At 46.7% G+C, this 27,172-nt stretch overlaps 1 protein-coding gene across 3 annotated transcripts in view; it reads right to left on the minus strand.

The window, feature by feature from the left end:
• Nucleotides 1-27,172, minus strand: part of LOC6588676 (acetylcholine receptor subunit alpha-type acr-16) — a 76,516-nt gene that overhangs the window by 25,841 nt on the left and 23,503 nt on the right. For 2 of the 3 annotated variants that reach the window (XM_026989104.1, XM_026989103.1), the window contains exons 2-3: nt 4,525-4,664; nt 4,211-4,255 (exon numbers count right to left, since the gene is read on the minus strand). In XM_026989104.1, coding sequence (XP_026844905.1) covers nt 4,211-4,255; nt 4,525-4,664 — 185 coding nt within the window. The remainder of the gene's footprint in view (nt 1-4,210; nt 4,256-4,524; nt 4,665-27,172) is intronic. The other variant, XM_026989102.1, reaches the window with a different exon arrangement.

The raw sequence follows: 27,172 nt of genomic DNA on the forward strand, positions 1-27,172 counted from the left end.
AGGCGAGAGATCCCAGAACCAGAACCAGCCCAGACCCAGAGAGAAGGAGCAACGGAGAGTAGAGTAGACCAAGCACCAACTTGTTCAAGGACAAAGTTTGTTGGCCTTGGCCGCTCTCGGTGGGTCTGGTGGGGTCGGGACGGGGCGGGTGGGGTCGGGTCGGGCTAGGTCGCGCTGGGGTGTCTGTGCGGGTCGAGACAAATGAGTGGGTGATAAGTGTGCGGCGCAGTTTGCTTAACGTTTGCCAAATGACTTTGTCGAACATTGGAAGGGTAATAATTTCGGTGGCAGAATGTTTATAATGGCTTTTAGGGCCTGCTTACACCGTATCGATGGATAATGCTAATATGTTCGAAGATCTTTTTTGCGCTGACTTTCGCTGTTGGGGTTGCTCCCATAAGTGGGCCATTAAAAGTGAAAGTCGAAGCCCTAAGGGGTCTCAGGGAAAACATTTTTTGGTAAAGCCAGCTTACATTCCACTGCTTTTTGCTGAATTTATCCAAGAGAAGAGTATGCTTTGAAAATGACATCGTATCGAATGGCAATCTTAATGAATACATCTATCTCCAAGCTCTTTTATTGCCTTTGTTTCCCCCATCGGAAACCACACACACACTTTCCCCCTTAAATATTCCGAAATTCTCCCCCAGATTGCCGAGTAATCTGCATTGGATTCCTGCCCTACGAACTTTTGACATTGGCCACACCCCAGACAACAGATTAAACACCATCAAAGCTTGTTCGGATCACACCCACCCCGAGCACTCCCTACCGACACTTTTCTACATTCTCAGCCACTTTTTTCCTAGCATTTTAGGGCCAGAACCTTTGGCCATTTCCTTTTGACACATATTTCCATGGCCAAAGTCATTTAGGGGGGAGGGGGAGAGCGAGAGAGATTTTTGTGGTGCAGCAACCTGGCAAGTCATTAGGTGAGAAGGTTAGGCGGCGGTGCTTTGGTGTTAGCCGAAAAATGCTAATGACTTTATTTTTCTTTACTTTGCCACTGATGCTGATGGCGTCCCAGCCACAATGTGCATTTTAATGTCGTGCCAAAGGAGCCAGCCAGCCAGGCCTTGCTTGCCCTCGATGGTATTCGGTTGCAACTGCCTGACATGCCCTATCACCATCACCATCATCATCATCGTCCTCTCCGTGGCACATCATGGATGTGGAGCAGCAGAAGGAGTAACCTTTGGTAAGCCACAAGCACGTGGACTACCGCATCATAGTCGTCCAGAAACTTGACTAGGGAAAGGCTTCAGCAATTGCAAAACTTTGGCAATTGTCAGCGCTTCAGTAATCCGCCCCCGAAGGGCATTCATTACATGGTTAGGGCGTGGCAATTTGAGTAATTGACAAGAGTGTGACCGAGGCGCCGATGGAAATGTCAGGGCTGTGGGCATCATAAATCTCATCTTTCGGGTCGATTTATAATTTATGCTACTGGAAATCAACGCGCGCTGCGGTTTTGCAATCCATTCCCTCGATATAAGCCCCCCTCCCCAGCCATCCCAGCCATCCCAGCCACCCTAGATCAATCTATCAGTCCGATGGCGGCCGAGTGCATAAATCAAATTATTTCATACATATTTAATCGTGTAAATTAAAATGCATTTGATTGGGGAATCCAAAAGCATAGATGTCCCCCCTTAATTATATAATTTATTCGCGAGGGTATGAGGAGATGCCAGCACATTAAAGCCATAGCCTCATCGCCGTTGTTATAGTTCATATCCGAGGGATATCTTTTGGTTTTTAATAGGTTTTGCTGTTTAGGTTGTTAGTTGTGTTTGCAGATACATTTATATGGAAATAGAGATATATGTTCTTATAGCTATGTTATATGTAGATACAAAGAAAACACCGATTTGGAATTGGTTTAGCTGTCACGCTTTCTTTTTTGTTAAATTTAAATGCACTTCGTTTAAACAACATGCAAGACACGACTTTAGTTGTTCCTTGTTTTCTCTTGTGGTTTTTCTGTTTTTCTGTTTTCTGTTTGGTTTTTGTTGCGTTTAATTATTGCATTTTTCATTTTACTCAGACATATATTGTACATACTATATGTATATAGGTAGTAGTATAATCAGAGAACGCTTTATGACATGTACCCAGCAAATATATGTATGTATATTTATATATATCAAAAATAATCCGCATTGCACACATCACATACACACGGGCATACACAAAGAAATGCAAATTTAAATGAAAATCTGATGTGGGTGGAAACAGAAACAGGGACAGTGGGTGGGTCGTAATCTAAGAAGTAATAGCCATGTAAATCATACTGTCAATTGATTAATGCACTTAATGGAGCAAAATAATTTGTGTGCAACGTCCCTGCTCCTTCTCCTTCTGTAAGAAGTGACGTGGCGATGAAATAAGATAATAATGTGGCCATAACAATGAAGCCATGTAGGACATCATGTTTTTATAACCGAAGCAAAGTGTGGTGGGGGGGGGGGGGGGACATATGTACATATATCCGTTCCTATAACTGGTTGTTATCATTGATTTATGGAAAGCGCAGTAAGTGCACGCCATGTACGAGTAATAGGAGGGATTACAAGGGCTTTCTCTAGCCGCTGTGACCATCGGACATTCCAATTCCATTTGCAACAAAATTTCCCCGACTAAGCACATTTATTCACACGGCAGGCCGCATATTTCCGGGGAATTATTAATAAAATGTTTGCAAATTTCACAAATTTCGCATTGGCCGCACACTCCAGGGACAAAAATTAAAAAACAATTACAATAAAATGGATGGAAATGTTGCTTTCCGTGTAAATCATACAAAGCCAAACACGACAAAACAATACGTGTACGAGTATGGGGGTGTGTAGGGGGTGGGGGTGGAATAACAACGCCTAAGCACGTTTGCGGCTCAACAGAAACAGTTTTCATTAAATGCCAAACAATTAAAAATGTTTCTATGTTAAAGTTCTGAGTGTTTGTTTGTTAGTTGGTTTTTTTTCCCCCATTGAAACGACAATTAGTTGGAGGGCTGGTTTAGTTTACAAAATGACACTATAAAAACAAAAATGCAAACGCAAAAAAAAGATACTTTTTGTTGGAAAAAATTGAAAATTGACGGCCCAACATAAATCATTGCCTTTGGACACAAACGATTTGGCGGAGGATGGATGGGGGGGGCTATTAATTTTTTGAAAAGGGTTTGCCCGGGTTCAGGGTTCACCGCTCACGGCCGTGAGTGACCACAGCAAGAGAGGGAGAGAGACAGGGAGAGCTCCAGGTGAGAGAGCGCTGAAAAAATTGCTGTCGCTCTGCAAATATAAATATTATTTATGTCCTTTCGGGTCCCTTGCCTTGATTTATTTGTTTATGTTTATGGCATGGCCTGGCAATTTCTGCCAATTTAGCAATGCCATTTGGGGCATTGCTCCATCCCCAAAAGAGGGCGTAGTCCAGGCCAAACGAAATTTGTGTAAATCAAAAGTTTTAGATGCGATGGGAGATAGCCCAAAGACAAGGACGAGCCAAGGATTGGTGGTCGATCTGCCCCATCGGATGGGACTGGAATCGCGACTTCCAATCTGTGGCTAAGCATGGCCCCATCCTCTGATTTTGTATATATCAAACTTAACTCTTTTTAATTGGTTTTAATTTGTTGTTCGTTGTTGTTTGAGGGTTTTATTTGGCACTGGTTTTAATTGAAATATTTTAACGATATCCGGCAGACAGACGCCACGCCACGTCAGCTGCTTGCCAAATAATAAATAAATAAATAAAGTAAATGCACACAAATACAAAAAATACACAACAAACGAAAAAAAACAACGAATAAACATTGTTCAAACACGCACGCATACACACACGCAGAGACGCACACAGAAACAGAGACATATCGAGACAACACATATACATATGCAAATATGTATTTATTTATTGATAAAGAAGCCCCCGAGGGGCAATAATTATTGAATGCCAAAAACAAACTGAGGAGAAAACGAAGCGAACCAAAAATCATTTGTGGTTTTGTGGTTTTGTGGGTGGAGAGTTCTAAAAAATTGCGTCGCTCTTCGCTTGCCCAATAACGGAAACGGAAAAGGCGGGAAAACTGAAGCCCAAAGGAAATCGAATATCGAAACAAAACGAAAATCAAACTGAAAAATTCCCAAAATGAAAGAAGCAAGAAAGCTGTGAAGATGAGACACACAAACGACGGGTACATGTCACTTACCAAATTTAACCACGCATTTGTGGTCAGAATCTGATTCTTTTCATCCTATAAGAGACGCAATCAATAATTGTTAGTGGTTCTTAATCACAATCACAATCGCAGTCGCAATCACAATTCTTCAATTCAATTCAATTCGATTCAATTCGATTCGATTCAAATCGATCAGATTCGATTATCCGATCCCTTTTTCGATTATTCTCGGTTTTACTGGGTTATTTTTCATTGGCAACTGATTGGCCAATTGATGCTTTCGGAAATGTTAGTGAGGGCAGGGCTGGGGGTCTGGGGGTCGTGACCCCTCAACGAACACTTACCACATCGATGATCTGCTGCAGCGTCAGTCCGAACTTCACCTCCAGGGGCTCCGACTCATTGGCGACGGGTCGCTCCAGCGTATTGTAGGTGGAGAGCAGGTGGTTGAGCAGGCGCTTCTCATGAGGACCCTGACAGCTCTCTGGAAAGAGTGTGTGAGAAGTGGACGTGGAACAATTAAGTTGCGGATCATATTCGGCAGTGATTTATGGCACTTTCTGCCAAATTAAACTAATAACTGGGCCTTCACTTATTGGCAGTTCGGTCGCTCATTACGGGAAAAGCCATTACAAAAATGGCTTGTACTTTGGCAGCGTGATGAGTTTTTGGCGGCCAGTTAATTAGTCGAAATCAAATGAAATGAACTTTTTCTGCCTGTCGTTCGACAGAGCTCTGGTCCAGAACTGTGCCTAATTGGCAGTCGCGGGTGTAGAGTGTGGGTATGAATGTCATGCAGGGGAAGCAGAAATGCTATCTATATTCATTTGAACAGCTAAAGATACTCTCAGTTTTACACATTTTCATACTGTAACCCCATCAGATTCATCAACGTACTTGGCCTATCGATAATTGTGCGCTTTCAATCAATGTCGATGGCACAAATGACTCATTTCTCATCTCTAGGCACTTACCACAACGTCATCCAGTCATAAACCGAGGAGTACTTCTGCAAATTGCTCTGCCAACCCACTCAATTTGGCCAGCCCACACGGTTCGAGGTCTCGGACCTGGCCTAGGTGGCACTCATAAAATGTCATTAAGTGCCTCTGTGTGTCGGTGCTAGTTTTGGGGAAGAGCAGCACTCTCCTGGAGGGGAAGGGTACACATTGTGTTACAGCAAACCGTAAAATGGGCGATGACAAATATTTGAGATGAGCACAAAAAAGTTGAGAAATTTACGAGCATGAGACAGTGATAGTCCCTAGCTCCCTAGACTCCCTGTAGCTCCCGTGTAGCCAGTCCCCGGTCCCCGATCCCGGTCCCGGTCCCAGTCCCAGGCCCATCCATCCGGCACACGCTGCTAAATTGACAACTCAATTGTGAAAACTATTTGCAGGCCATTAGGCGGTGCTGAGAGCAACAAAAGGTGTGAGCAGCTGGACCTGGGGACAAATATTGACAGGCCTGTTGGCAAAACTCTAGCCAAACTGTGTGTCAACTCATTCATAAATGCATTTGGGCCTCCGCTAGAGTCTCAGTGGCTTGGCACTGCTTCTCGGATTCCCTCTCATGTCGCAGGCAATCGAATTCATGTTGGAATTGCGTTTAAATTATGCAACCAGGACAGGAGTAGCAGGAGCAGGAGCGGGAGCGGGAGAAGGACCAGAAGCAGGCCATGAATTTGGCATGGCTGGGCAACCACTTGGAACCGACCACTGACGAACTGACCGAACCCACAGGCTGTCAAGGTGAACAACGATTGTGTTTATTACATGAGCATTAATATGCAAAGCCCATTGCAGGTCAGTGGGGTGTGGCATGGGATGGGAATGGGAATGGTATGAGCTCTTCTGTGCTGTTCTGTGCTGTGCTGTGAATGAAGGATTCGTCCTTTGTTCTCAGTTTTCTGGGGACAAGTGACACTAATAAGCAACAAAGTTGGTTAGTCAAGGCAGGCGCACTCATAAATCAAAGGTATTGTCACACAAATCCAGCCATGTTTCACACTCTATCGAATACCCTCCCTTCCTATCCGTGTAAGCATCATTTATCAGACGAATCCAATGCAAATTGAACCGAAATTAAAACCGAGTTTCAGTTTAATTGAATGAAAGATATGTGGAGTAACAGCCACACATCCGAGATGTTCACATTTCATCGTTTGTAGGCAGCCAGAGGTGGGTCCAGAATTGATTGTGCACCTCCTCCCCACAGATGTAACTTTCGATGTAACTATAGATACACGACAGTGTGTGTGCATCTGGGTATGTATGGGTGGGTTAGTGGCAACTTATTTGTGTGGTATGGTGACCCAGTTTCCCAGCTGTTAGCCTGATCAATTTGGCCTTGAGCGTCAGGTGGCAACTTCTCCTGCTTCGGCTGTAGATGTCCTTGCACTAAGTTGACATTTGATTTCGCTCTAGCTGGCTACCCAGGCACACACCAGGGTAGCCCCTGGTACCCCCCCAACGCTTCGCCCTCCTTTGCCACCACATTTCTCTAGGGCTGTCGTTTGCATGATTTAAAACTATTTAACTTCTCTTTTCGTTAAGGGCTTTTCCTTTTGTTCTGTTACGATTTGGACATCATTGTGCACTGCACTGAGATTCTCCTCCATTTTGCACCTTTTCATGCTGAGTGGTTTTTTATTTTGCCGAGCACTGAGCACCGAGCACCGAACACCGTGCAGCGAGCACCCCTGAAGCACTGCTATGCTCTGCTCTCAGCTGGTGTTCAAAAATGTATGAGTGCTTTAACCTTGGATGCAAATGGGGGCGCAGCCAAAGGGCTGATTCATTGCACGGCATTTCTCTCTCCTCTCTTCACTCTCTGTGTGTGTGTTGGTAAATTGTTAATTACCATTGTGATGTATTGTGTGTGCTCTTTCCTCCTTTCCTTCATTGCGTATACGTAATTTTTATTTTGGTAATTCAGTGTTAACTGTACCAGAAGTGGGGCTGACGTGGCTGCGGGGCAAACCCAAAATTAGCTCTCAAATCAGCCCAACAAAATATCAACTTATTCCAGTGAAAACTTGCTGAAACTTTGCTGGAAATCTTTAGCAATTCAAATGCAGGAAATCCGCTCGGAAAGTGCCCTCTCTCCATCACCTCATCCGCCTCTTACTAGGCAATGCAATTTATTAAACTAACTACTTAAGCATGCGAAAATACAAGGCACAAGGAAAACACAACACACATAAAAATAATCTAACACACTCTTAGCGCAACTCAGGAGGCACTCTCTTGGCCAGAAGTGAACAAGAACAGGTGGAGAGGAGAGGAGGTGAGACGAAGAAGACCGGGCCAAAAGAGGAAGAGGATGAAGGAGAGGGAGAAGTGGGAGAAGTGGCAAGCATGGCGAGAGCAAGAAGTAGAAGTACTCAAGTGGCAGCACACACTTCAAGGCTCGTCTTGGCAGCCAAAGAGATATTTTCAACACGTTGTTCGACAGCAAGCACAACAACAACAATATCAGTCACAATGGAGTCTACACTTGGCGAAAAGATAGCCCAGAAACCAGATATCCAATCAATGTCTGGCCACTACCCGTCCATACTATTTTCGTAACTTGTTGCTTACTTCTTTGTAAGCAACATCCAAGTGGCTTTTCCCTCAGTGTATCCATGCTTTTTGCAACTTAATTGCAACGCGTGAGGCCTGGCTCGGCCTTTGCATTATGCATGAGCCGACATACGGCTCGTTATTATCATTTTGGGGACTTCTTTCGGGGCGCCCCACCTGCCTTCTTGGCACTAATTGCAATTAAACAATAATGCACGCAGAGGAAACGGCGGTGGAGGAAGGTTTCCATTCTGGAGGCATGGACTCTGTGGGAATTTTTTTGAACAGAAATTCGTTTAGGAAAAATGTCCAACTGGCTTGTAATTATGTCGCGCTCGCACTTTTGACGGCAAAAGGCGTTTAATTAAATGTTAACAGCGACAGCGCGGCAGGGCGACAGGGAGACAGGGCGACAGAGCGACAGAGCGAGCAGGGAAGACAATTAACAGGACTCGTAGACGCTGTTGCTGTCGTTGCTGTCATTGTTTGTATGTATTTGCATATCATTAAGCCAGGAAAATAGCTGAAAAGGCTCCTTTTGAGAGTGCATTATCAACATCTGACATCTGACTGAGGACTCGAAGGAGGCAAGTGTTTAATTGCCTGGAGAAATTGCCACACAACGAAGTTTGTCTTGGATAATGAGCCTCAGTCTTGGCTTATCATCTGGCGAATAGCTAAGGGAAAGCAGCTTTCACTCTCAACCTTTCTCTCTCTGAGCCTTAAATGATAATTGCGTTTGAAGTCAGTCTGATCAACAGAATTTCAATTGACCCAGGCCAGAACCAGAGCCAGAACCATGCCCATCATCGGTGCCCATTTTCTGTAGCATTCAGTTTGTTCTAAGAGCCACTTAAGAGCCATAAAAAATCAACACCCAAAGTGCCCAATTTCATTACGCATAACATTTCGACCATCCTCCATTCCCAGTCCCAGTCCCACCCATCCATACATACATATATGGAAATATATATCCGTATACATCTGTATATACCCTATAAACCTATTCCCATTTAGCTCTCAATGAGCTTGATGTGTTTTTCAATTTTTTTCGGGCATTTGGAGAGGAGAGAATTCAACTTGGAACTGCTTCAGCTTTGGGGCATCCTCCTCTCATATTAAATGCATATCGCAATGCGAATGTGTAAATTCTTTTTTTTCTGCTTGTGTGTGTGAGAGAGAGAGAGTGGGTGAAAGGGAGGAAGCGAAAGTTAAGCGGGAAAAAAACGCCGCATCTCCATGCAGCATGTTTGTGTCACGTTCGCGACTTCATTCGAAATTCATGCATAATAAGCAGTCAAGTACAGTCACCACCCATCCCACACGCGCACACACACACACACACCCATACATCATCGTAGTGCGTGTGTGTGTGTGCATCATCATGAGGGTCGCTGGGGTCGGCACTGGGACTGGGACTGGCACTGGCACTGGGACTGGGACTCGCTCTGTCGGTCGGTCGGTCGGTGGCTGCTGCATAAACAAGCATCCAATGTCGGAGCTAATTTTATTAAAAAGCAACGCCAGCAGCCAGCAGCCAACATCCAACAGCGAACAGCCAACAGGCAGGCGGCACAAGAGCTAAGCGAAAAGGCAAAGGCACCCATCCAGAGAGAGGCACAACCCGCACAGTGGTTCGAAAATAAAGAGAATCTCAAAAGCCAGAGCACCTTCGATGTATTCAGAATCTAGATACAGATACAAGTTTCAGATCAAGGGCTGTCCAACATACTGGCGCAAGCCGCAAAGGCATAGACGGCCATAAGGGAATTGCATATGAAGGTCGTCAGTGCATTCTTGCCACAGCTTCGACCCATCTCGTGATGCTTGACATGGTCGTGGCACACTTCGAGCCTCGTTTTATTTTTCATCGTTTCCATTATCTGTAAGTAGTCCTGGGTGATGTTGTAGTCCTTGTGGCAAATTCTCACAGTCACATTGAATCTATCGACCACGCTCTGGGCCCGAATGGCCACCTCCTGGTGACACTCTAGCTTCACCTGTGACCTTTTCGTATGGTCATCCATGTGATGCAAGTAGTGGATCGGATAGAAAACAAGCGCCTTCAGCTGGGGCAGCTCATCCAAGAGGTCTTCTCCAGCTGTGTGGGCCCACAGGCAAAAGACCAGAAAGGGGACCGAGTAAAGGACGTTCATTGTAGTCGAGAGTGAAGCTCCACCTGAACTCTGACTAGAGAATCGATCAGTCTGTTGAAATTTCAGTTTCAAGCCTCATTATCCCGTGACCAATGCGATTGTCAGACCACTGTGACTCAGACAGCGACAGCGATTGGCCCTCTGTTCAGCCTAGTTGACTGCCGACATCCCGCTGCTATGTAGTGCAGTGTAGTGCTAGTCTCGCCCTCTGCCAGAACATAAAAATGCAGCTCTCGAGCATAAACAAACATAATGCGTACCCATCCCACACCCCACACCCCCCATCGCCCACATTCCTAGCAGCACGGCACAGCATCCCACCCACAGGAAACGGGAGGCAGTGGCGCGGCTGCTGGTTACTGGTGGGAAAAATTTATGCGAAACGAAGTTAGGCGAAGCGCTTAGCATACAACAGTGGCAGCTACGAGGCCTGCTCCATTCAGGGCTCCTGCTTTTTTTCCACTTTCACTTTCACTTCCATTTTAATTAGATACATAAATTTCTAGGTTTATAAAGGCAGAGTCCGAAAGGTGGGCTGAATCGAGAGATTCTATCTGGTTTTATTGTCTCTGTCTGTTCAACGTTAAAGACTTGTCATCAGCCAGGATAAATCCTCATGTGAATACACATCGGTTTTCATTGAAATGGGTTATTCCGCAAAAAGAGAAATGTGAAGAAAAGGTTGGATGTTCGTGAAACAGACAGCCATGGCAACAGCCTGTTCCTTTCTGATCTTTTCTGTTCTGTTGGTGGTGTGGAGTCCTCTATAAACATGCAGCCGCATGAGCACTTTAAAATTAATCGCACGATTTATGACGCTCAATCCAACCGCTAATTTATAAGGCTTAAAGCCCGTGGCAGGCCTCCTCTGGCCATCCACCATTCGAGGGTACACTGCTACTCGTTTGAACGAGAAACGAATGTACTTGCGTGTCCCCGCCGCAGTCCGCAAAACACTTTGCGCGTTTGAAATGAATATTCGCAGCACTCATGCACGCAGCTTTTGAGCTCGTTTTTGGATGGAAATGAAAGGAGTACCGGGGGATAAAGAGGATATATGGTCGCGGGTAGAGAGAGGAAGAGCGAGTGGTTCTGTGTGTGTGCGTGCATAGATTTTGATCGCGGTTTTTGCGTTTGCGGCCCCGACGTTGGAAAATTCAATTTCAGCACCAAAGCCGCCGACGACGACAACGTGAACGACGTAGCCATTATTTCAGCAGCACACAAACCGCAAAAATATAATGTGCGAAATAATTTAAAACAATGAGAAGCTCTTCGAAGAAAGTATTCGTACCGAAAGATACCCTAGAGGCACTCGCTCTACAAATAAATGGATCCATGGATGGAGGATTTATCCCATCAGTTATGGGATCCTCCCTTTTACTGATGTTTATTATACCCCTTTTCTCACCAGAAGTAAGGAGAAGCGGCTTAGCGGTAAGACTACTTCTATACACCTCCATAGCCACAGCCAGGGCCATATGGCGGTGAGATTTATGGGCAATTTTCATTAGCCATTTAATTTCCATTGTAAAATTGAAATGAATGCCAACGAATGGAAATCTAATTAACAAGTGTTTCTCCAACTCCAGCGCCAACTCCACCTACACCGCCACCTCCACCTCCACCTCCACCTCCAATGTAATCCTAATCCCGCTAAGTGCTTCACTTTCATTTTAATCGCATTCGCATTCTGCGTTTTCTGCGCAATTTTTGATTTACTTTGGCTCTCCGAATGTTTTCCACGTTCAACTCTTAAATAATTTGGCACGAAGTCTCATTATCGTTTGCCAAAAGGGGCTGCTGTGCCCCCTCCCCGCCCCTCGAGTGGGTGCCCCACAGCTAGGAAAAGTTATAAATTGCTACATAGTTTTCCTGGCGGCCCAAGTTCTCCGCCTAACTCTCCTTTCTCCTGTTTTGCTCCGCTGTGTGGGTGACTATGTGCGTAACAAAATTAAATGTGCGCTAAGTAACGAGATATATATGTGTTGGTGTTCGTATTCGTGTGGGTGGAATAGTTGGTATTTCCCCTCTGTGTGCGCGGGTGGGGGCCCAGGACGAGGCTGCTCGTCCTCGGAGGCTGCTGTCTAGTCTGTGCATTTGGTAGGACAAATTAAAAGCACTTGGAGATTCCATTTTATGGCCATTCCCCGGCCCCCACCACCTCCAATGCGACGACGATGCTCTTGAAAAATTATGCATATGTTAGAAGTCAACGAACAGGTCCATAAATTCTCTAAAAAGATGGCAAAAGTACTCTGGGAATGTGGGAATGTGTGCTCGCCGGAGTGGGAATCCGAACCGAGCTCGAAATTGATTTGGTTTTAGTTTTGTAGCCACCAGAGTAAATGGCATCTTTAGTATACATATATGTATGTATCTGTATGCCTGTTTACTCGTAACCGTATCTGGCAGATAACTTTAATGGGCAGGAGAAAATATATGAATGAGAGATTAAGGCAGGACTGGGCAAGGCACTGTTTTGGCATCATTCATTCCCCTTCAGTTGCTAATGAGCTAAAAAATATTTGTTTGACTTGTGCGTGTTTCAAGGACCGCCTATGAACCATATGAACACTTAAAACTACTTGGCATTCGATTCCTCTACACACACAGACGGTGCCCCATCTTCTTTCCTTTTTTACCCACTCTTGGCCAAGACTCTTGAACTGTTTAAGTGGAAGTCTGTGTTCAGTTCAGAGTCTGCCGGCGATAGAAAAGAGAGATGGGCAGATCCATTCACAACCAATTGAGCTCAATTTGTGCTCCATTCAGGCTCCATCATCGTGCTCCATCATCCCTCTTCCCCCTTTCGCTGTCACTTGGCAACTCATTAACGTTAGGCCTCCTCCCCGATGCTCTCTAAATGAAAGGAGAGTGCTGCTATGCCCGGCCATCGATAGCACCAAAAAGGTTCAGGTTACGCTGCCACTCCTTGCCACTCCACGCCTCCTCTCCGCCCTAAGGCACGAGATTATAATCTGGTACAAATGAGGAAATCCCAGAAAACCGACAGATTAAATTTGTATTCCAGTTGTATTCCAAAACGGATGTGGCCATGTGTGCAAAGTTGAGTTCTCCTACAGATTATATGCCTTTCTCGTATGCCTTTTAGTGGGCGTACGGAGGGTGTGGTGTGCGTTGGTCCATGGGTGGACGCGGGAGTCTTGGTTACTCGCCAAAAGAGCATTTCATTATTTATGAGAAGACAACACAAATTAAACACAAATGCGAGAGCGAGTGGTGTCGTTTCAGAGGGTTAGTGGGATATATGATGGGTAGCCACACCTCCCCCCCTCTCTTGCAACGCCCCTGTTCAAGTGGCAGAACTTGTCCGAGTAATTTAGAGAAAATGTTTGCCGCCTTTTGGGGTCTGGGGCTGGGGCTGGGCCTGGTCCTGGTCCTGGCTTTTCGACTGCCAGTTAGTTAGCCAGGGGCCAGGAGGCCGGCCGCCGCACAGAGACCCCACAAATGTAATTTTGTGTAAAAATTTTCATGAATGAAATCGTTGCAGGCAGGCACGAGTGGAGGCACGAGGCAGGCACGAGTGGGAGCTCCTGGGAGCTTAAAAGGGGATTTCATTTGTAATTGTTCTTGGAAGCAGCAGCAGCAGCAGGAAAATGGAAAACTGGCAACAGTTCTCGGGACAATGAAAATGCACCAACGAGTAAATTCCTTTGCGTCATGTTCTTGAAATAAACTCGTAACATATTCATTTACTCTCGGGATACCACAAGGCAAATAAATTCTCAATTTTCTAAGCCCACAAAGGTCTGCTGCAGTTTTTCACCTGGCTCTGGCCCTGCCACTAATGTCTGACAGCTTAACGCCTCCCAATCATATTTCATTGGGGAGCAGATCATTCGCACTGCAATTTCCCCAGTCATTTGTCTACTCAGCCAAATTACTTACAGGGCAAGGGATTTCATGTGCGACCAGCCACCAGGAGATGTTTCCACGCCCAGGCATTGTATGGACAGAAGGTTGCACTCGATCCACCTTTTTTGGTTGCTGTTTGATTAATGACACTGCCACACAAGGCTTTCAATTGCATTTTCTCTTCCAGCGGATGGCACACTCCAGTCCATGGTGGTTCTGAGGAGACATTCCTCCTCGATGAGGGGGGACCCTTATCAAGAGTTTTCCGCTTTCTCACACGGCTTCTCTCCGGGACTGCCCTACTCCTTTCATAGCACTAAAATCGTATTAATATTCCGCATATATTTGCCGTGTTCCCCCTGCCCCTGCCAGGTGAAGGCTCTCTCCTCGGAAAACTTTGCGAATTACGAGCATTCCCCATTGGCAGCTATGGCGGCACCTGTGCAACGCTGTGGCAGTGCTTTGCAACGATGCAACTGCACTGAAATTGCATATATTTTCTATAAATTATATTTCACAGCAGTGGCAAACTGGGCTAAGAAAGTGTTTCGACAAAGTTCTCCCATTGCCCCATAAATTTCGTCCCAAATGAAATTGCGCAGATTTCAAAACAGGGAAACAGGCTACAAACAGGAGGCCTCCGCGTTGCCAAAGGTTTGCTTTTGCTCACTTTAATATTTATGAAAACAAAAGGCGTGCTGTGACACAGCCAGAGACTGTCTCTGGATCTCAGTGGATGTGGATGTGGATGTGTGTCTGTCATTCATTTATGCATGTTGTGTACATATTTGATGGCTGTCAGCGCAACGAGATGAGCCCGGGAATCGGAATCAGGACGAGTCTGGAGCCTCGAGTCTCGGCAGCCCCCGTCTTAAGTGCCCTTCGTCATATTTTATGTAGCCCCGAGTTTTATGTGTTTTAGAACAGCAATCCACCACCTCCCGCAGAGCTACAGCTCCAACCAGGACTCCGCGTTACAGGAAATTAACACAAGTAAAAATTGGCAATAAGATGAAACGCATTTGGGCAGGGCAGTGCCGACGGAGCTACAACCGAGCTACAACCGAGCTACAGGCCGTTTGCGTCACCAATAAATGTTCAAATGAGCCAAGTTATTTACAGTTGTTAAGAGGGGGCCGTGGGCAGGGGCAGGGGCATGCCCCACAATTGTAGCTCGTAAAACAGCTTAAATGATTGCCGAAATGGCCGACGGGGTGTCGTTGTGGGCCAAAAGGGAGGCCGTGTTAAGCCTTTTACTGCGTAGCCTGTCCAAAAATTCATCGTAAATAAGTGGGCAGAAAATTCTATGGAAATTACCGGCGGGCCACAACAGCTTCCCTCCCCCTCCCCCTCCGCCGTGGGGCTGTTCGGAAAATTCCTGGGAACCCGGCATATGCCATCGAACAACTCTTTCGCCCAGCCCTCTCTCGCATCGCGACTTCTTTCTCCGCTGGTTCCCGCTTGACGTCGGGCAATTACCGCCAAATGAGTCCGAAAAATAAATTCACATTAATTGTGCTTGTTGCTGCTGTTTTTGTAGCTTATTTTGGCCATTTTAAAGTTTGGACCCTGCACCCCGCGCCCTGCCGCGCCAAAACAATTTAATTGCCCGCCCAGACGCGCCACTGCGTCCTCCACAGAACTTGCACATGGACAAGTTTGAAGGTGTTCGAATGATGGACTACGGCATGCCCAGCACTGGAAAGAGTTGTCCAACACTTATGGAGCTTCCTGAGAGCTAATCCTGAAGTGTCAGCCAATCTCAGCGTATCCTCCCTGCCCTGCCTCTCTCTCTGTCTCTCGAATCCTGTGTCCTTGCTGGGTACACGAGGGGGCAAGGGGCAAACGGGAACATTTGCGCGGCTTGTTGATTGTCGCGACACATTGCCCAAAAACGTGAGCCGAATGCCAGGCAGCAGCAGGAAGCAGCAGGAAAGAACACAGGAAACCGAATTACAGATACAACACCACAGAGAGAGGGGGTGGGGGTGGGAAAGTGTGCCGGGTGACATCAATGGAGACTGAATCACAGAGTCCTAGTCCTGAGGTGGCGGCAGAGGTGCATTTAAGTATTTCACTTACAGCTTTTATGGCAACTGGTGTGAAAATTGTAAAAATGCATTTTGCTGCCTCATTTTTCTCTTCCGCTTCGCCCCCTGTCGCTCCCCCGCGCTCCCCCGCGCTGCTCCTGTTGTGGATGCTGCCGCTGCTGTGTGTTTTGCCAGTTGACTAAATTGAGTTTCAATTGCCGACACATGGCCCATGGATGGTGGCACGTGGGGAATTCTCTCAATTGTTTTCTGTTTTGGGACACACTGGCTGGCTTTTCCATTATTTATGGATGGCCAGCTGCATGACTCCACGTGCAGGCGGAGACCCAGACCCAGGCCCAGGCGCAAGCCCCGGCCCAGGACACGATCTAAATAATTGAACAGACAGCTTTCTAGTGTGCTCTATTCCAGAGCATTTGTTGACTCTTCTTCGGAGGCCAGAGGACATTGCAAATTGCCCGCCCGGTGTCGAAATGAGGACAATGACGTCGCCTTCAATGTCGTCAGAGCTCTCTGACTCTGGGCTCTCTGCCGGAGACGGGGCTTCACTCAATCTTAATGCCATTTAATTAATTGCAATGCAACTGATGCTGATTGACATTTCCTGAGCTGCTGCTGTGCTGCTAAAGCCTTCTCCTTTGGCGCTTTGACCTCTGATAAATCATTGTCGCATGCTCCCAGCTGAAGGCATACACAAATCCTAACAAAGTTTACGTTAATATCCCTGGTATTTTATGGGGCAATCGTCGATGATGATTCATGTTCATGTCTGAGCAGACAATCCACTCTCTCTCTGCCTAATGCTCTAATGCCGATGCTAATGCTAATGCATTTTGCAAGACATTAACAACTGTTTATTCATTGAATTACGACTATGCTGCGTATACGTAATGTGAAGGTATGGAATACGAATGCAGGGGTTGAGTGCACGGCATCTGATGCACGGTGCAGCTTTCCATCTCAGTGGTTAAAAGGCCACATTTGAAGCATCGTCTTGGATACATGAAATTAGATTCACGCAGTTAAATGCTACGAAAACTTAAAGTTTGTGTTTATTGATAAATGAGAGAACTATATATTTTCTTAGTCGCACATTGCTTTTTACTAATGATAGTTCTTAGTCACTTCTGCGACATGGCTTCCTCTAGAGGAATAACTCTATTCCCTCTATGCATCTGTGTTTTGTTTAGAGGATTTCCTCGGGTTTTCCTCTTGCTAACGCTGCGTATGCGCGTTTTTCCCCCCATGCCACTTGCAGTGCCACATTTATGACACCCAGAAAATAGACAGAAAAAACAACGGAAAGCCATCAAACAAATGGCTGGGAGAAAATGATTAACTCTCCAGAGCCGCACCCGCACCCACCTCCACACGGTTTTGTAGAGACACGCACCAGATGCCAGAAACGAGGAGGGGCAGGAGTTCGAGCCAGGAGACAGGAGATGGGGGGCGAAAGAGCAGCGACAACCACGCAACAACTTTTTGCTGTCATTTCGAGTATATTTTTCATTTTTATGACGAAGAAGAGATGAGTATTGTGCACTGGACTGGCCATTCATTCATTCATTCATTCATTCATTCACTCGTTCATACAGCACTGCCCCCTCTGGCTGCTGTGTCTGGATCTGCTTCTGCTTCTGCTTCTGGCTCATCTGGGAGACAGAGATTAATGAGGAGCCCTCGCATTTTGTTAATTTTGACAACTTCTGCGCTGACTCCGAGGCGAGTGGAGTCCAGGGGCATTGAGTTGTAGCCACCAGTAGAGCGGAGCTAAGCAAATTTAATTGCCAACTCCTCCTTCTACCATTCCATTCCATTCCGTCCATTCCATTCCTCATCCTGCCACAGTCAACGGTCGCAGCACAGCACTCATTATGCTCGACGGCATTTTGCATTTTGTGACTGTTACTGTAACTGTTACTGTGGTTCATTAAACTTTTCAGTTTCATTTGTCATCCTGGTGGGCGAACAAGGGGAGCGGCATCCAGGGGGAGGAACAATTGAAATGTATTTGTCAGATAAAACTTTTGTCATGGCCGCGTTTCTAATTTAGTTGCGGATTACTCAAAGGTGGCAAATGACTAAAACTTCAAGCCCCATCAAATCTGTCAAAATGTCCGGCCGTAAAGGGTTGGTCCCCGACGAGAGAACGAGAGTTTTACAGCCACAGGGATGGATACGGCAAAGGATAGCAAGGACAGCAGCCCTGCGCTTGAATGTGCTAATTGGATCATGAATGGGTCTTTGTTGAGATGATTTCGCCCGACTGCTGGATGGGAACCGGGAACCGGGATCTGGGATCTGGCATCTTCGCCCGAGGACTATATGTACATGGGGTATACACTCTCATGCAGAGAGTGCTCCGCCGCTTTACTCTTTCATGTTTGCTTGGTTCCTGCTTCTCCTCCTTCTTCTTTGCTGTTGCTGTTGCTCCCGCTTCTCCTTTGGCCGGGGAAAAACTCATCATCCATTAGAGTAATTAAATTGACAAGTTATTTTCTTTGTTCTTTATGTATTTACTACCTCATTAATTTTATCTGTCACTCTCTAACTCTTCGCGTTTTCCTCTCTTTGGTGGCATAATGCACTTTGCTAATCGATTCGTTAGCCCCTCAGCCTGCTGTTCATTGAGTATATCAGACCTTAAAGATACCCTGCTTAAAGAGGAGCTTTAAGTGCTAAAGGTCCGCTTTGATGGGTTCTCTTTCTCCTGCTGGCACCTCATTACCATCGCAATGGCAATGGCAATGGCAATTACCAGCTACGCCACAGAAATGCGATGCCATGTGCGATAGTGGAATGGATACGAGCAGATCGGGGAGTAGTATAATGCGAGTATCCCCGCGCACACATTAACTGGTATATTTCTTAATTAAATTGATTACCGTTCGCTGAAATTACTTTAATTCGGTCTCCATTCCTCTCTGCCCGTCTAGCTCTCTTTCAGTTTTCATTACTTCCACGCTTTTATGCATTTTAATTAAAGTTTATTATACACACACACACACACACACAAAAGCACACGCGCGAACACACACACACACACACACACACACGATGACTGGAGGAACAGCCGTCACTTCAAGTGGGTTAACAGGAAAAAGGCAGCAGCAGGAGCAACAGCAGTGTGGCAACAGAAGAAGTGGAATAACTATTGTCCCGGAAATGCAAAGTTGCCCCCTGTGCCGGTGGCCCCGCCGCCGCCGCCTCCTCGCCGCGTGACGAGTGCGAAAAACGCTGGCCCCAAAAGTTCAACTTTTGTTAATGAAAATAATGCAATTACAGAGGCAGAATGGGAGAATGGGAGAAACGGTGGGGGGGGTTGCAGGTTGGAACTGCAACTCATGTGTGAACGTGTTTGTGGTTTGAGAGAGGGGAAAAGCGGCAGACGGACGGAGCACCGAAAAATAACTTTTCGCCTCTGTCCGTCCGTCCGTCCGTCCGTCTGTCTATCCCAACTCAACCGATCCGATCCATTCGTATTCCCATTTACCATTTACCATTCCCCCCCTTCTATGGCCGTTGATGCTGTGTTTGTTTAATGCAATTAAGCGGAGCGGAAGTAATTCCGCTCGAGTTGCCTTCTGACTGACTTCCGACTGGCGGGAGGGCTCGTAGTTTTCGTTGCCGCTTAAAGAGGCCATCGCAGGCTTCAAAAGAGTTGAATACTCGTACCAGCCAGTATTTGATAATAATGAACGGAGAAAAAGAATAGCTTGTAGCTTCATTTGAGATTACCCCGAATCTTTGACTTTTCTGCAGCCAAGACTTGGCTGTTTTTAAGCCTCATTGGAGACAGACCCCAGACCCTGTCAAATCTCGGCTTATTTGTCTATGACACTCCTCCAGGGGATATCAGGGGATATCTGGGGATGTGGAATGAAGGCAAAAAGTTTTTCCTTCTTGGGCCCTCTGCCAGAAACATTTCTGTTTTCTTTTCTTTTCTGCTCTTCTCTGCTCTGCTCTTCTCGTCTTTTATTTATTTAACTGTGCTCAAGTTTTAATTTCTTTTTTCTTCTCGGCTCGGCATTGTTTCCGCTCTTCAACCTACTAAAAACCTCCATCACAGACGGCAAAGACGGCGGCACTGGCAGTGGCACTGGCAGTGGCAGGAGTAGGCTACTTGCCTCAAGTTGCTGTTGCGGTTTTGTTGCCGTTTCCTTTTGTTTGGCTTTCTTCTCGCTTTGGCTTGCGGTGCATGTTAAAGTGGAAGATGCACAACTGGGGAGGCGCCTCCGCCCTGCTTTGCTGTGAATTTGATTACCGCCTTCATAATTATTGTCACAGTGTTTCGGTCACAGCCTCAAGTCTCCCATGGCTTTGGCCTTTCTTTCGCCCATCTTGACATGTGTGGCACGCTCAGACCCCCAGGCCCCCAGGCCCGTGCACGGCAGATTGCACTTTGTTGCAAGTGCGAAAAGTTGTCCGCCCACCAAACAAACAAACAAACAAACGGAACGACACGAAGAGCAGGCTGCAGCAGGCAGCTGACAGCAGGAGCTCGGAAAGGGGCTGAGGCTGGGGCTGGGGAAAAAACTAAAGCGTCACCAACTATGGCCATATGTTAACAAAGTTTATGCAGCTTCGTTGCTGCCACCAGCAGCAGTGGCAGTGGCAGTGGCAGAGGCAGCGGGGGCAGGCAGAACCACCGAGCAAGGACCTTTCAATCCTCTCGTTCCTCCTTTCCAGTGCTAAGCTTTCGATCAGCTAAAGATGGGATTAACCAACACCTTTTCGAGCCACCGTGTGGCACAAACACGGCTAATACACACCCCTCACCTCTTTCTAGGCATTCCTCCACCTCGGATCCCTCACAATTTAGCCCCTGCCTCATAATTTAAATGGGCAAACCGAGCAATAATCCTTAATTGCTCATTTTGCTTAAGCATCTCATCTTGCGCTTTGCTGCTGCTCTGCTCTTCCCCGCACAGCCTCTCCCTCTGCCATTTGCCACTTGCCGGCCCCTTGCCGCAATCCGTTTTCCCCCCTTCCTTTGGCCTTTCATTTTCATTTAAAATGCCCAGCGTAAACAGAGTTTTTCCCGGGCAACATGGGGCAAAAAGAGTGTGAAACTTACTCGGGCAGGACGCGGACTCTGTACGCTCCTTCGCTGGCAGGTATTCCATTATGCATGTGCCTAGTACACACAATTTTAGGCCTTTCAGCGGCCGCCGCGTGTGTATTTACTTTACGTGCCACCCCCCCAACTAACCCGCCAACAGAGAGGGGGCAAGAGAAAGGGTTACTGCTGGAGGGAAAGGAAAACTCTGCTGCACAAAAGACAGCACAACGATGTCGACGGTCGACGGTCGACAGTCGACAGTCGACGGATGTTCACTTGCAATTCACGTGCAACGTGGCGTATGCAAAATATTTGCATTGATAAACAGCCACCGCCAGCGCTACCGCACGGACGCGTGTGTGGCAATGAGTACTTTCTATGAGTGTACGAGTGTGTGCGAGTGAGTGTTCGAGTGAGTGCTCGGGGCCATTATAAACGAGTACTCACACGAGTAGTGGTTACTCGGAATTCCGAAATTCTAGTTGAAGCAACAAGGACCCCAACAAAATTTGAATATTTCCTTAACGCTGGAACAGTAACATCTACAAGGATCTGCACTTGAAAGGTTCTAATGTTTTGGTTCGGAGGAAATAAAGAAGAATTCAAGATTAAAACCCCTAAAAGGAAACCCCCGCACAATTCTTGGCGATTAATTTGCGGGGGGTGTTACGGCTGTCGATGCTTACGATTTAATTGAATTTCATTGCAGCTCTAAGCACATTCCACATTCCATCAAATACGAGAATACGAGCACGGGAAAGAGCAAGCAGCCCACACACATGTACGACACACAAGGATGCAGGCGATGAAAGGAAGGACAGGACGACTCACATGCCTCACAGCACTTAAAGTTTTTCATTTAAAGTTTGTGAAAGGTGGCTCTCACCTTCAGTGGCGGCACAGGTACAGGCACGGTCGCCCGCTCTCTATGCAAAGAGCTTATCGATTGGCACATAGCGACACAGCACAGGCAGGCAGGCAGGCAGGGCGCCCCACTGTATGCAACGGAATTTTTATTATATCCTTTCAATGGCAGAGCGCGAGCCATTCAGGAGCGAGTTCTCAGGCACAGCCACCGTCAGACCCACCGACCGCCGACCATTAAAGGTTAGGGCCAACCACAGTTTATTGATTATTATTAACTGCCGAAGCAATTTACGCTAATAAAAAAAAGAGCGACCTTGCCACGCAATTATTACACGAGTGTATGGAGAGCATACGGGAAAGAGCTGTGAAGGATCTGCTCTTTAATTGCGCAATTGAGTGTAAATTGCCAGATTGACTCATTGACACAGACCGAGGAGCGAGGAGCGAGGAAAAAGGACCAGAAGCAGTAGCATCGAGAGCTCTAAATGCAGTTGATGTGCCATGACAATGCCCCAGTCCCACTGCCGATACCGATGCCAATTTTTTCTACAACTGCGAGCGGGCAGGCGAGCGAGCGAGCGAGCGATGATGATGATGATGCACTTCATTGAGCAGAAATGCAAACAAGCAAGGAAAAAGGAATCAACAAGGAGGAGGAGCAGACGAAACAGGATAGCATCCATGAGCAGGAGCAGCATATATCTGCGAGTATTTGTGTTTTTTTTGGCATGGAACACAGACATGTAGGGATCCAGCGATGACACTCTAGCTGTTGGCTTTTGAAGCAACAATCTGCTGCAGCTGCCACTGCCACTGCGACTATAAATTGTCAAGGATCCGCCACAACACAACTTGAAACCAATTAAAACAATTTAACACGCAGAAGAGGATTTGCTTGCCTTGCGCCTTGCGCCCTGCGCCTTGCCTTTGCCTTTGGATTCAATTTAGAATTTCAAATTTACTCGAATTGAATGTGTGGGAAGATCTGGGAGTCGTGTCAGCACTTTTGACAGCCTTTTGGCTTTTATGGCATCCTATGCTGCATACTGCATTATGTTTACCAACTGCCACTGCCACTGCCACAGCCCCAGCTACAGCTCTTGCTCTCTCCATTGCACACACATGAGGCATGAGGCATGAGCCATGAGCCATGAGCCATGACAGGACTGGGACTGGCACTGGCACTGGGATCCAAGGAGCTGCTTTCAATAACATAAAATTCGTGAGCAAAATAAAATTTAAGCGAGAAATACGAAAGCGATAGCTGGATACATACTATATGTATATTCAATCTATATATAAAGACACACAAGGAGACACAGATGGAGACAGAGATGGAGATGGCGATGGAGTCTGGTGGGGCAGCAACAGACAGACATGCAGCCAGGGAAAACAATTTAATGATGTTGTACAACGCTTTGTTGTCAGTCCTCTCTCTCTCTCGCTCTCTCTCTCTCTCTGTGTGAAGGAGGAGGAGACAGCTGCTGCACTTAACTGATTTCGTGTTGGTCAACGTCAGGGGCAGTCGGGCAGGCGGGCAGGGAGGCACGACCCTCAGCACTCGGACTTAATTATGACAGCAGATGTGTGCGAGGGGGGAGGCGGAAAAAAATGTAGCATAACTTTCAGCGCTTTGCCTATTTACTCAACTTTTGTGGCTCTGCCAACAGCTGACATCCCAGCCAGAGCCAGAGCCAGGACAGGCCAGGCCAGGCCATCGCCATTGTTGCTGGCGTTATGGTCCAGTCTTAATTAAACGTAATTAAAAAGTTCGCCACGACACGCATTTGTTAACGTGCTGCAAAAACATTTTCGCCTGCATCTTCCCCCTACCACAGCTCTCCCCCTCTCTCTTTCTCTCTAACGGTGGAGCTACAGCCTTGAATGTGGCAAAAGTTTTGGCCAAGTCGAAACCTTTTTGCGATCTCTTCTCTTTCTGGTTTTTATGACTTGTCTACTTTTGCCCCTTTTATGGTCACTTCGAGGGGGAATTTTTGCGCATAATTAGACAAAGTTTGGAGAGAGCTCTGCTCTGGCCCCAAAAACTTTCGCAGTTGGCCTGCAAATGTGCGAGTAAAAGTTGCCCCGCAAGGAAGTCATACAAGCACGAATCGGAGAGTCCTGCCAACAGATTTATTGCCACACACAAAGAGAGCACTGGGGCACACCCAATCCTACCTCCACCTATAGAACTCTGTTATCAATTTCCCCTTCAGAGAAATTTTTATCGCCTGCTAGAGAGCTGCAAACTGTCTCTCAATTTGCTGGGTAGCTCTTGAGAGGATTCCACTCTTAGTTGATTGAGCATTAGGAATTGATCTCTACTTTTATGGCCTTGTTTACTCCGTCCGTCCGAGGTGTCCAAGGTGTCCAAGCGTCCAAGCTTTCCAGCTTGCCAGCTTCTCCGAGTGTTAGCTTATGGCAAATGAAAATATATATAAAATAAATAAATGTATATAGATTTATATGGTTATGCCCCATGCCATCACCTGAACCCCCGCCCCACCCCCCCACAGCTCAGCCCTGTTTATTGCTTTCATTTTTCTCGATTTCATTTTGTTGTTATGGCTCGTAAATATTTTATGTTCGCACATTCCTTCTCTCTCGGACCGAAGAGCCTTTCTTTTTGGCTCTGTTTTTTCTGCGCTGCTGCTGCTGCTGCCGCCGGCTTTGATGCCTTCACTTAGCATCAAGCCAAGTGTCAACACAATTCCGCTTCCACCTTAATTGATGGCCATAATGCACACAGCTCTGCTTACCCTTCAAGCCGCTTCGCCACTCTCCCCGTTGCCTCGTCTGACAATGATTTTAATGCCTCGCAACATGTTCGGTGGGGAAGAGTTCAGTGAGGCATAGATACGTATTCGGGCATGCATACCATCCTTACATACTCGTACATATTTTGCGCTGTCATTTTTAACACCTTTTCGGAGCCCCCCCTCCCCCCGTCGTGTCTCGTGCCTCGCACTTCAATTACTTTAATGAGGAGCGGGTTGCCATATGCAGGGGAGGTGTGTAGCATGCAACATGCCGCAAATGTCTTAAGTGCCTTGGGCGGCAGCTTCGTTGTCGACACTTTGATGGCACTCGACTGCCAAGGGCTCAAGCACACACACACACACACACACACAGACACGAGCGCGCACACTCATTCTCTCATTGGCGCCTAGAATTTTGTGTTGCACACTTTTCTGGGCCCCGCGCACGTGTTAAGGTATTTTTGACACTTGACGCCCCCTCCCTCAAGTTTCTTTTGGGGTGAAGGTCACATTAATTTCTGCCTGGCCCTAAACGCTCCATCTTCAAAGGGAAGCAACCCTTTAAAGGGACTCGGTCCCCCAATTGTTTACTCAAGAAATTAAAACAATCAACGAACCAATGTCTCTTTCGCAGTTTCTCCTTTCCACTCTCTCTCTGTTCCTCTCTGTGCTTTTCACTCTATAAGTCCTTTGAAAGCCTCCTGAACGAGAGGGGGGGGATGAGAGTGAGAGCAGCAAAGGGCGAAAGTAAAATGCGAATCCAAGCTGAAAATGTGTCAAGGTCCGCGGATTTGAATTTAAAAGCGAGCCCCAGACCAAGCTACAGTCGTCGTCCAGCGTCCTTATCCCGGGTTAAGTAAGTGCGAGGCTTGAGAGCCTTTCCCCACTTTCACCCATAAAACAGACATTAAACGAGCGCCAGAGAGAGGGATAAAGAGCGAGAGAAAATGAAGCTAAACCCGCGAATTGCAGCGCGAACGTATTTAATTTTATTCCCAAGTCCTTCTCTGGGGCCCAAGAGAGAAAAGGTCAAAGCGAAAATGACCAAAAAATTTAGGACGCTGGGACAAGTTCAAAGAGCAAGTGGAAGCCCAAAAGGGAGAACAAACAGAGGACCACTTTCCACTAGAGTAAATCTAAATAATGAACGCTGGCTGATTGAACTCGAAACCACCACAAAAGCATATATATACAAGGAAAGCATTTCCACATCTATCATTTCTCACCAGATACTTCCAATTATAAAGAGAGAGGGACAGAGAGAGAGAGAGCGAGAGAGAGGGAGAGAAAGGTACACCCCTCTGTGAAACGTCAGCTTCTTGCCATTTCGCAGCTGTTTGGCGGGAACATGGTTTTCCTCTTTCCCACATGACGTATGAGCAATGTGCATTCATTTGCAACTAGATTGCTCATACGCCATGTTATGTGTCGGCGAGTCACACGTCAACTGCTTCGCCGAGCATTGAATCTGAATCAGAATCTGTAGCTGTAGCTGTAGCTCTATCTGTGGCTCTTCTTCAGTATATTTCAGCTAATTTATGCATCTGTCCCGTTTACTCTATTACACACACGCCATGTTGAACAGGAGACATTTCGGCCTTCACACTGCTTAAAGTCATAAATCCCTCAACTCGTCTCCTGGTCACTTTATTGCTGTAATAAGACATCTTTACTTGGGGCACGTAACTGCTACTCGCAGTCGTACATTTGAAAGGGTTGCTGCTTGCAACTGTTGTACATAGTCATGCCCCATGGCAGTGGCTGTGGCAGTGGCAGCGGCAGCGGCAGGATTTACGAGTACGAGTATATGTATGTGTGCGAGGGAGAGTACAATAAAATGTCTTGTCAACATTTCATAACTCACTTTGTATGCCTCTGTGTGGCCTCCAACCCGCCTGCTTCCGGTTTCCACACCCACAGACACCAACAAAGGCGGATGAATGCTCCAGACACACATGCATTAGCGGGTGGGAGGGATGAGGACTCTGTCTGACACGCACAAATGTCCGACTGCCTGAATGTCTGACTGTCTGCCAGCCTCTTTCACACACTCATTTGTAGCTGCAAATGTTCAACGTGCTGTAGTAAAACATCCTTCATATAGTAGTTTCGCCAAAGATAATTCTGCCCCCTTCCCTGACGTGGTATTCCCTCACAGAATGATGATGATGGCAATGATAAACATCCAAAGTCAGGCAGAAAGACACGTCAGGGAGACAGGGAGTCATGTGTTAATCAAAGACAGGTTTTCGTCCCTTTCCGCTTACTCACGATTGAAAGAAACGCGCTATAGGATGAGAAATGTTTTGCACCGAATGAAAGCCCAATTCCATTGCGGGCTGAGAGCCCAAAGGGAAACACTTTCATTTCCTTCCGCCAACAGAGCCGCATTCAAATTAGCTTCAACTTTGTGTGTGTTTCAATTATTTCAAGTACTCCTCGAGAGAGGAAATCATCGACACAATTGATTAAATTTTACTGTCGTCAGGTGTCCTGCTTTTGTGCTTCGATTTGGGCCATAACTTTTTTACATTTTACGTATGCTTGTTTTCCCTATTTTCCGCTTTTCCTCATTCTGCACACTCCTGTTTTATGCCCCTCTGCTCATGCCCCTGCTGATGCCCCTGCTGGTGCTTTTGCTGCATGTAATTC

Source organism: Drosophila persimilis, unplaced genomic scaffold, assembly GCF_003286085.1.
Source record: "Drosophila persimilis strain 14011-0111.01,24,50 unplaced genomic scaffold, DperRS2 tig00000191-arrow-pilon, whole genome shotgun sequence".
Classification (NCBI taxonomy): Eukaryota; Metazoa; Arthropoda; class Insecta; order Diptera; family Drosophilidae; genus Drosophila; species Drosophila persimilis.